The 11114-nt window shown below is 54.6% G+C and overlaps 1 protein-coding gene across 1 annotated transcript in view; it reads right to left on the bottom strand.

The window, feature by feature from the left end:
- The window catches only part of ITGB2 (integrin subunit beta 2), a 28224-nt gene extending 22114 nt beyond the window's left edge, over nucleotides 1–6110 (bottom strand). The window contains exons 1-2 of the mRNA XM_006099922.3: nucleotides 5974–6110; nucleotides 3341–3486 (exon numbers count right to left, since the gene is read on the bottom strand). Of these exons, the coding sequence (XP_006099984.1) occupies nucleotides 3341–3486; nucleotides 5974–5992 (165 nt within the window). The 5' untranslated portion in view covers nucleotides 5993–6110. The remainder of the gene's footprint in view (nucleotides 1–3340; nucleotides 3487–5973) is intronic.
- Between the last annotated feature and the right edge of the window lie 5004 nt (nucleotides 6111–11114).

Here is an 11114-nt window from a genome sequence, read left to right on the forward strand (position 1 = left end):
CTGGGCATTGCCCACAGCACCCCCCTGTTGCCTACCCTCGGGCCAATGTAGTATGACTCCCCCGCACTGGAAGCTCTGGAAAGAGGGTCACCTGGGAGCATTGCACCCTGAGCTGCATCTCCCAGAGGATAAACTGCCTGCTCCCCATTCCACACAGCGAGATCAAAAGAGTCAGACCCTTCCCCAAACTACAAAGCCACATCAGCCAGACCCCAGGGTTGACACTCTCAAACCTACACTCAGCAGCTGAGTGACTGTGGACAGGCCATCTCAGCCCTCCCAGCCTCAGTTTCCTCCCTTGTTAAAGAGACACGAAGACCTCGAGGTCTCTGGAGGAAGAGGGAATTTTGCCTGCAGAAGGCTTTCCAACTTGAGTTGCAACATCAACGTTTCTTAGGTTTCTGACCTGCCCTGTAGAGTTTTGACTTGGTAGGTCTCTCAACTGCAATGAGCCAATTCCTGAAAATAAAAAAATAAATCTCTCTCTGCACACACACATGCTCGTCCTATTGGTGCTGTTTCTCTAGAGAACCCTGGCTGCTGCAGATCCCAAGATATATGTCCAGTTTTAGAAAAACTTGCTAGAGGTGTTTTTAACAACCGCGGAGCTGAGGGAAGCCAACTGCACCGTGGTTTCCTGCTCCGCGGGCTACGAGGGCATTTCTGAGCCCCTTTCTCTCCCCCCCTAATCAGAGCTGTGGGCTGTGGCATCACAGCTCCCCCAGAGCTGAGAGGAGCCCACGTGACACCCTTCTCAGACCTGGGAGCTGGGGTCTGCCTGCTCCCTAACTCCCCTGGGCCTTGCTACCTGGCCGCTGGGAGGGTGAGTGGCCCAGATACCTTCAGCTTTCAGAGGAGAGAGCCCTGGGCCAAAACAGGAAGTCCTGCCAGGTCACAGACTGGGAGCTCCAGGACCTGTCTGTGCCTGCCAGGCCTCTCCTCCCTGCACCATGTCACCAGGATGCCCACCAGCCAATAATAGAAGCGAATGGAAACCACCAACCTGTCAAGGACCCCCGCGCCACCCACAGCCCTCCCTGTTCTGAGAAAAGGTGCTGGGGGGCTCTTTCCTGCCTCTCCAAGCACAGAACAGCACCCCTCTCACCTCTGGTCCAGCTGCCGTAGCTGAATGCAGAATCCTGCAAGCCCAGCTTTGTGGGGAGCCCACGTGTAGGGAGGAGGCCCAGCCCTCGCAGCCAGTGCAGGTGACAGGCGGCCTGTGTGGTACAAGCGAGTGGGGTCTCCAGATCACAGGGCCCACTGAGACCCAGGGCCCCGCCCCCGCCCAGATGCTTGCTTCCCTTTGGTGTGTTTAGAGCGTTTAGGCAGATGCTCTTGAACGGGGTCCCAGCCCCACCGTCACATGCAGGGTCTGGGGGTGAGATGACGACAAATTCAACATTTTCATTTTAGGTCCAGTTTGTGCAAAGGAAAACAGACAGTGAGCCCCTGACCGGGTCTGCCTGGTGGCTGTTACCCAGACATCACCCAAAGATTGCCCAGCGATGGGCAGAGAGGCCCCTGAAGGGAGGGTTCTCAGCATGGCCAGGCTCCCCATCCTCTGGATGAACACAGTTTTATCAACGCCTTGCAGGCAGTGTCCTTATCTGCAAAATGGACCCAGCTGCCCATGACACTGCCTCAGGTGGGACTGTGGGACACTCACAACGCGACAGGTGAGCAGAAAGATGAGCCCTTCAGACATGATCCACAGAGCTATCGGGGGCCCGAGTCACATGGCATCACCACGGGCTTGGTGCTACATGGTATCACCGATGGGCTTGTGCTGCCCCATACATGGGCAAGTAGCATGTTCACATCCCTGTTCACTGTGGAGCTCGGCCTGGACCTGAGGGGAAGCTCCCGGAGAAAGACCAGCTTGGACCACACAGGCCGCCTGTCGCCTGCACTGGCTGCGAGGGCTGGGCCTCCTCCCTACACGTGGGCTCCCCACAAAGCTGGGCTTGCAGGATTCCGCATTCAGCTATGGCAGCTGGACCAGAGGTGAGAGGGGTGCTGTTCTGTGCTTGGAGAGGCAGGAAAGAGCCCCCCAGCACCTTTTCTCAGAACAGGGAGGGCTGTGGGCGGTGCGGGGGTCCTTGACAGGTTGGTGGTTTCCATTAGAAAGACCAGCCTGGACACATCAGCCTCTTGTCCACGTGTCCCTCACACCTGCTCAGAAGCGACCTTTGATCATAGAGTCAGTGGGAATTTAAACTACAGGCTGGCCCAGCCCAGCCCTCCCATTTCACAGATGGGAGGCCAAGCGGCCTGCTCATGTCACACTCTCCCTGGGTGCAGGCGGGCCCCTCCCATCCCCTGGACAGCGGCCGCCTCTTCTGCAGAACTCGGCCAGGCACTGGGCCCCCCTTCTTCCCCCACGAAATCTCCAGGTAGTGACTGCCCCTCCAGGAGACTGGTTTAGGCATCACACACCTAATGCCTGTCTCCCTAAAACTCACTGTCACCCAGCACTTTACCATCCTCAGTCCTGAGCTTGTGAAACTTCGAGAATCCAAGAGAAGTGACAGACCCACCACCTAGAAAATGCACCACACACGCAAACACACCTCACACATATTTACACACACATACACACTCATAATACATGCTTCCTCATACCCCCATACATCCACATTTAGACACACATACTCACACCACACTAACACACTCCTTCACATGTACCTACACTCATACACACACCACAAATTCACATTCCCCCTCATATACACACACCAAACATAACACATTCACACTCAGACACACACACAGACTCTGCGGGGCACAGACCAGCCCAGGCAGCGTGGAGGCGCGAGGAGAGGAGGGGGACTGACTCAGGCAGGAAGAGGAAGGCACAGCTGGTGAGGCCCCACTCCCCTCCCACACAGCCCAGCCTTGCCCAGTGCTGCACCCACCAGCCGGGGCGGGGGGTGATCTTCCCTGCCCCCACCTCCTTCTGGCTCTGCCAGCCTCGCAGCCCTCATTTTGGGGCTCAGCAAGTGTCTGTGGCTGTTGGAAGACCCTAGACCCAGATGCCGAGGACTGGGGGCTGTGCCGGTCCTCTCGCCATGCTGGGTCCCGTTCTCTTCAGTCACAGACGTTCCCAGCATCCGCTAGCTCTGCCTGCGGTGGGCACCACACCCCTCACTGGATCTCAGTGACAGGAGGCCTGGGATGGATGATCCCAGGGCAGGCAAGAGGGAGCAAGGCTGCCAGGGCCCCTCCAGGGCTGGACCCCCTGGAGCTGCTTCCCCTGGGAAAGGCTATGGCCACTGTCCAGGGAAGAGCCACAGAAAGACCAGCATTAGAAAGACCACCCTGGACACATCTGTTCACTCACCCCGCTTGATGTCCTGGAGATGTGGCAGGGCGTCTGGTGGGCTGGCAGAGGCCTCTGCCCGCTCTTGACCAGGCTGGTTTTGTGGCACGTCTGGGAGGACCCTGGCCAGCCAAGACTTGGATGTTGAAGGCACAAGGCTTCCTCTTCTACAGCAGCAATAGGGAGGAAGTAGTTACATGTGGGCGATTGCACCACATGAGGCCCATGAAACCCAGCCCCCCTGCTCTACACGGGCTCCCAAGGGGGATGTCAGAGGAACACGCTTACAAGCCAGATGATGGGATGTGCCATTCATTGTGCAAGTCGTGGTGAGAAGCAGAGAGAAGGAAAGGAGGCGCGATTACTGGGAAGAGGGGCCCCTGGTGGCACGGAGGGACTCAGCCACATACAGAGGAGGTCTCCGCTGTGCCCTCCAGGGAACAGAGAACCGCAGAGGGAGTGCCTAGGAGAGGGGGCCTGGCCTGCGACTGAGCACCCAGCGAGGAGAGTGCCTCCATCATTGAAGAAGCAAACAGGGGTGTTGGGAAAAAGCACTTGCTTATGGAAATAAAAAAGGTTTACACGAGTCAAAGAACAGGACAAAGGCTGGAGAGCGAATCAGAGAGCGGGATGAGAGATCAGCTGAGGGGCACAAGGAGATGGGAAGAGGAAGGCACATCCCTCTGTCTGTGGATGCCCAAAGTCCACGTGACCACAGGAGTCCAGGGGAAGGAAGAGTGAACAGAGAGGAGATGCTCAGATAACAAAAGAGCCAGAGCTAAGAGAGGACCCAGATTAAGAGTCTCTGCAGGCCCTAGGGAGGGAGGGAGAAGGTCTTGTTACTAGGTTTATCCTGAGGCTGTCACAGGACATCGAAGATAGCAAGGAAATTTCACAGGGTGAGGGGACTGCTAGGGGGGAGAGGGAGAAAGACCTGGTGAGGGTCCCATAGATTTTCAGGTGTAACAAAGGTTTTGTGATTATCTAAAAGCGTCCCCATCCTTTGCAGCAGTTCTCAACCTGTGGGTCGAGACCCCTTTGGTGGTCGAACGACCCTTTGACAGGGGTCGCCTAAGACCATCCTGCATATCAGGTATTTACATTACGAGTCATAACAGTAGCAACATTACAGTTATGAAGTAGCAACGAAAATAATTTTATGGTTGGGTCACAACATGAGGAACTGTATTTAAAGGGCCAGAAGGTTGAGAACCACTGCTTTAGAGTTACATGTTGAAATATCCCAGATGATATGATATGACGTTTTTTATTTGCTTCCAAATAATTGAGTGGGGAGGGATGGGGGACAGTGGGGGAGGGGTGTAAAGGAAACAAGATAGGCCATGAGTTGATCATTATTAAAGCAGATGTTGGGGGCATTCGGGCACATTAAACTATTCTGTCAACTTTTATATATGTGTGAAATTTTCTGTAGTAAATTTAAAAAAGAACTTTATATATTTTATTGATTTTAGAGAGGAAGGGAGAGGGAGAGAGAGATAGGAACATCAATGATGACAGAGAGTCATTGATCGGCTGCCTCCTGCACGTCCCTTTCGGGGGATGGAGCCAGCTACCTGGCATATGCCCTGACCAGGAATCAAACCCTGAGCACCTGGTTTATAGGTCAGTGATCAACCACTGAGCCACACCAGCCGGGCTGGAAAAGAACTTTAAAAAGAGGTATAAAGTTGTTTAGTTTTGCAAGATGGAAAAGTTCTAGAGATTGGTTGCACAGCAGTGTGAGTATACTTAACAATACTGATTGTGCGCTTAAAAATGCTAAAGATGATTAAATGGTTAAATTTACTTTATGCATATTTTATCACAATTAAAAAGAAAAAGGAAGTGTACGAAATGCTATTTATCAGGCAACCTGCTGAAAGAGACACCGCAGGCTGGGGAGAGATTTCAGGGACAAGGCTTGCATAGTGAAGCCAGGGACGGGTGAGAGTTGGGGCAGGATTCTGGAATAACCTTTTCCCCCAAGTCAGCCAAGTGCCAGGAAATTCCCTTTGCTGTCACTGTCACTTAGGTCTTCCAGAACACGCACTGTATTTCTCCAGGCATCACTGAGGAAGCCCTGAGCCTGGCCGACACTGAGCTGGATCCCCGGAGGCCGCACAGCCCAAGCCCTCAGAACATCACGGCCCAGTCAGGAGACGAGTGCGAGTGCGTCTGATACAGGCAGAATGGAAGGGGTCCCCGGGAGAGTAATCCAGGTGTGGTGGGGGCAGGGGGCAGCCAGGAGGGCGGCTCAGAGAGAGGCAGGCTGTTTTCATCTCCTTGCTGAACACAGGCCTGGCACCCCGGTCCTACTGCCCACCCAGCCATGTGTCAATGGCACACAGCCCGAAAGCTTGGGAAGGGGGCTCCCTTGTGATGGATGGAAGATCGGAAGTATTTTCATAATGGAGACTGTGAAGCAAGGGGACCCAGGCTCACTTCACTGAGATTCTCCGGGGTGGGGAGTGGGGGGTTGGCACCGGTCAATGCTGGGAGGAAGGTGGGAGACAGACCCCGAAACCCATAATGCTGTGCTGGTGGGTGCTGGTGGACTGAGTGAGCTGGCAAAAGCGGTATTGAGCCTGCCCTCCAGCTCCCTCCCTCCTCCCCCCTCCCCCCCTCCCCCAAAAGGCAGAAAGCAATCTCACCTGGGGTGACCGAGGGCATTCAGGTGAAGGGAGGCTGCTGGCAGCCCTTTCCCAGCTCTCAGCTCCTCCCTCTCACACCTTCACTCTTGGGCCTCTGTGCCAGCTTCCCTCCCAGCTGGACTGCAAATTCTCCCAGCCACCCGACCCTCCTCTTTCTCAGAAACTCCCCATAGTTGCTTTTTATAAAAAAGTTTCTTCCCACTAGTAACTTCCTCCTGCAATGTGAGTTCAACTGTTGCACCCTTTGCCACTTTGCAGAGGCAGAGGGTGGGAGGAGCTGCCAGAAACAGCTGTGGGGGAGCAGGGCAGGCAGGCACCCTCCCTGGGGGTGGGGGTGCAGCGCAGGAAACAGTGTGGCCTGTGGTAAGAGCTCCAAATAGTTCTATCTCACTCTAACCCTACAGATCCACAGAAACAGGCGGTAAGTAATCCAGTAGATCCCTGAGTGTAATCTGGGCCATGTAGACACAGGGGGCAGGCAGGTGACTTAGAAAGGAGAGGAGAGATGCCAGAGGCCGGGAGTTTCCAGCCACCTACTGTCCTGAACGCTGGCCTGGACACCTCAGCCCACCTCCCACCCAGGCCCCACCCCCACTAAGCAGACTTCTCCTTAGCCTTCCTCTTTCTGGCTTCCTCCCTCCGTGGGAGCAAGCTGAAGAGGTGGCATTCCTGCTTCTCTAAGTCACCCAAAGGAAGGTGTCAGAGCAGCCAGGAAAGTTGGGGTGGGGTGGGGGGCTAGCCTTTGGCCTGAGTAGGGGGTCCCCAATCCTCATAAGAATGCAGAGATTTACTGACAGGCGTGACCATGTCGGAAATCGCACTGAAAAGTGTATTACAGATCTGTCAGGGCAAAGAGATTAGGGTATCATTGAGGATGCCCTGAGCCCGGCTGAAAATTTAACTCTGGGAAGAAACCAGAAAGTTGTAGAAGGAAGAAAATGTAATTATAGTATGTCCACCTTGCTCGGTGATGCACAACAGTTACATGGTTAGAATAAGGAAAGCAATGGGCACAGATTAAAAACCGAACCATTACCCAGCCTGTATGGCTCAGTGGTTAAGGGTCAGCCCATGAACCAGGAGGTCATGGTTCGATTCCCAGTCAGGGCACATGGCCGGGTTGCAGGCTCAGTCCCCAGTAGAAGGTGTGCAGGAGGCAGCAGATCGATGTTTCTCTCTCATTGATGTTTCTATCTCTCTATCCCTTTTCCTTCCTCTCTCTAAAAGTCAGTAAAAATATTTTTTTTAAAAAACAAACCAAACCATCACACAGCTGCCTGGAGAGGAAGGGGATGGGTGGGGGTTGAGGAGCTAATCCCCATCTACCAGAACAGGAAGCTCAGAATGCCTTCCCACCCTTGAATCAATTTCCTCCCTTCAATGTGAAGGCCAGGCTGGCCTGGGGGCTCCGGTAGGTCAGAGGGGCCACCGAACTCTAACCCAGGCTCAGGTCACTCCTCTCCGTCCTGGAACTCACCAACCTGTCATTTCCCACGCAGTCTGTGGTTTCCAGCAAAGCTGAACAGAGCCATGAAGGGCGTCCTGGGGGATGGGTGCCCGCTTAACGTCTGGCTGCCTTTGTCAAACAGGTTTGTCCCTTCTGACCCTGGATTAAGGGACTCAGTTTCCACAGGTGCTTTCTAAGCTCCTCTTGTCCCAGGGGCCTGGCTGAGGGAGGTGGAGGCTGAGGTTAGAGACAGAGCTTGCACTCGAGGTCCAAGAGCTGGGCCCTTGGTGGCACCCTGAGGACACTGGGTCCCTTTCCTTCTCTAGGCCTCAGTTTCCTTTACCCCTCATCCTCCCCTAGCCACTCCCCCTGCCCCACCATGTTGTGGGGACATGTGGTGAAAGGGTCTTGCAAAGGGCCTGGCACACAGCAGATGCCAAGAAATGCAAAGACATCTATATATATAAAGCCCTAATATGCAAATAGACCCAACGGCTGAACCACCAAATAACCCAACAACCCAACAACTGGTTGCTATGACGTGCGCTGACCACCAGGGGGGCAAGTGTGGAACATGGCAGGCTTTGGCAGTGGCGGGATGGTGGAGCAGGTGAACAGGGCGCCAGACCAAGGCAGGGCTCCAGTCACTGTCATCGGGGTGAGCCTCTGGTGGTTACTGAAAATTCTTTGCTCCCGCACGCTGAGGTCCCACCCAGTGCTCTCACCTGCTGGTGGCACCCAGCGCCAGCTCTGATTGCTTGGTGCCATCCCTGATCGCTTGGTGCCATCAGCGGGTGGGAGCGGTGGCTGCCAGCCCCAATGGCCCCTCAGGGCTTCCCCACATTCCCCTGCTCCTGAGGGGCAATCGGGGCCATTAGCCGCCACTCGCACTCGCTGCTGGCACTGGTCCCAATAGCTCCGCATGGGAGCAGCGGTGGCAGGAGCAGGGCTGCCAGCAGACAGGGGACCAGGGCCGCAGCAGGAGTGGCCCTGCAGGGGCGCAGAGGATGGACCAAGACCCGCCTCTGTGTCCACTGCAGCCTCACAGCTCACAGTAACTTCCTTTCAAGTTGCACAGATTCATGCACTGGGCCCCTAGTAAATAATAAAAAGGAGAATGAGGCGTGGTCACAGAGATCATGGAGCTTTTGATAAAATCACAGAATATGTGTTTTTAAAATATACTTTTATTGACTTCAGAGAGGAAGGGAGAAGGAGAGAGAGATAGAAACATCAATGATAAGAGAGAATCACTGATTGGCTGCCTCCTGCATGCCCCACACCAGGCATGTGTCCTGACCAAGAATGGAACTGTGACCTCCTGGTTCTTAGGTCAATGATCAATCACTGAGCCACACCAGCAGAGCACAGTATATGTTTTTTTTTGAGGGGAGTGTCTATATCTGGACTTATAGAGAAATTTCTTTTCATTGAATTTTCTGCTTCTACCTTTTAACTTTTGAACCTGGGGGAACAATTTAGTTTTCCTGCATTGGGTTCTTTGCATGTCATAGACAGGAATCAAATTCTTTCCCCCATTTCGTCCAGGCGACACAGCGCTCATGACCCTGACCTCTGAGCACTGAGAACGTGCAGTAGGAAGGAGGTAGAGCAAGGCCTGGCATCCAAGGCTTCCCCAGGGTGAGGAGGTGAAGCGGGGGTGGGAGCCCTGCCTCTGCCCTCCCCAGGAGAAGGTGGGTTTGGGGCAGGTTGATATTTTATATATATAAAAGCCAAGTGACCGGACCAACTGGACCGACTGGAATGACTGGTTGCTTTGAGGTGCACTGCGCCCCGATCAGCCCCCTCACCCCGACTGGGGGTGGGGCCGGCCGGTCAACCTCCCTAAGCCCCTCCCCCTGGCCCACCCTGCCCTGATCAGCCCCAATCAGGGCAGGTCAGCCAGATCCCACCCATGCACGAATTCGTGCACCGGGCTTCTAGAGTGTGTGTGTGTGTGTGTGTGTGTGTGTGTGTGTGTGTGTGTTTTAGAGAGGAAGGGAGATGGAGAGAGAGATAGAAACATCAATGATGAGAGAGAATCATTGATCAGCTGCCTCTGCACCACCCTACGGGGATCGAGCCCACAACCTGGGCATGTGCCCTTGACTGGAATCGAACCCAGGATTCTTCAGTCCGCAGGCCAACATTCTATTCACTGAGCCAAACAAGCTAGAGCCTGAGGAATTCTTTTTTTGCATTAATTCCCACCTGGATCCCTGGGAAGGTCTACAGAGAAAGCACACTTTCAACCCCCCTCCTACTGGGAACCCTATGCTTGAGCCACATCTAATCACCTGCCTCATCCCTGAGCACACCGGTGTTGTTTCACCCAACCATGGGCTCTGAAACCCTCCCTGGGGCCCCCATTTCCCCTCCTGAAGGGTCCAGCCCAAATGCTGTCTCCCCGGCTTCCCTTATCCTGCTGTATCCCTGATGTGTAAGGACCTGTCCCTTCTTCTGGCCCCTGGGTGACATCTGACACCCACGTGGCATGTCAGTTGTGCAGAGGTGAAGGGCATGGTGATACCCAGCCCCATTGGAACTCAGTCCTCTCACCGGCCAATGGGAGCGATGACGTCGCTGTGGGTGAGGTTATGAGCAGATAAGCACACACACACCACCTGGCACAGAGAAAGCGCTCAGCAAACCTTGCTGTGATGACTCCACTAGGGCAGAGGGGAAAACTTTTCTTGGAAAGTTTGGTTTTCCTGGCCATAGGGCTCTTGCCACAATTACTCAGCTCTGCTGCTGACCCCTGCAAATGAATGAACATAGCTGTGCTCCAATAAAACTTTATTTACAAATAAGGTGGAGGGCCAGCCTGTGGGTGGTAGAACATTGAACCCTGCCCTAGACCGTGATTCTCTGGGGAGTGAGGATAGTGTGAGGGGACCGGGAACTACACATGTGAAACTGGAAATCTGGGCCTGGGGAAATCTGGGCCTGGGCTCTTGTCAGAAATGCAGATCTGATCCACTGGTCCATGCTCAACCCACTGGATCCAGATGGCAGGTTGGCCCTGATGTCTGTTTAACAAACACACTCTGGGTGGTCTGACCATCAGCCCAGCTCACCGAGTCTCGGGCCCCACTGGGCCTGCATATAGTACAAGAGGAGAACATGAGAGACAGAGAGCAGAACAGAGACTTCCGGACACTGAAAGGAACCCCAAGGGCCTCTTCCCTCTCTTCTAAACCTTCTCTCCTGCCCTCTCCTGCCAGTTTCCAGGACACCTCCTCCTCCCCAGAGTGGACTGAAACACCTCATGAGTCCTCTGTTCCCACAGAATCCTCGAGGGTGGCTGCTCCAGCGCCTGCAGACATGGGGGCCGGGCAGGGCCTCTTCCCTCCTGGGGGTGAAGTGCTCCACCTCTGACTGGGGTGGGGGTGGGGGCTCTCTTCTATCTTCCTCTCCCTCATGTTTTCTTTCTCAGCATGGAGCCCATGGGCCCTCTTGTTTCTGGCACACAGAGGAGCTGGGCATGTGAGCAGTGGTGGCCCATGTGGCTGGGCTCTGGGAAGCCTGGACTGAAGTTCTGGGCACCCATGGGGCACCCACTGGACAGCTACGGAAAGGTGTCTTTTTCTACCTGTAAAATGGGGGTGAGGGGCCTGCCTCTCAGGATGCTGAGATGAGGTATGTGAGGCTCTCAACAGACAGGAAAACGTGGCAGGGGACGGGGGTCAGGACC

Source organism: Myotis lucifugus, unplaced genomic scaffold, assembly GCF_000147115.1.
Source record: "Myotis lucifugus unplaced genomic scaffold, Myoluc2.0 scaffold_291, whole genome shotgun sequence".
Lineage (NCBI taxonomy): Eukaryota > Metazoa > Chordata > Mammalia > Chiroptera > Vespertilionidae > Myotis > Myotis lucifugus.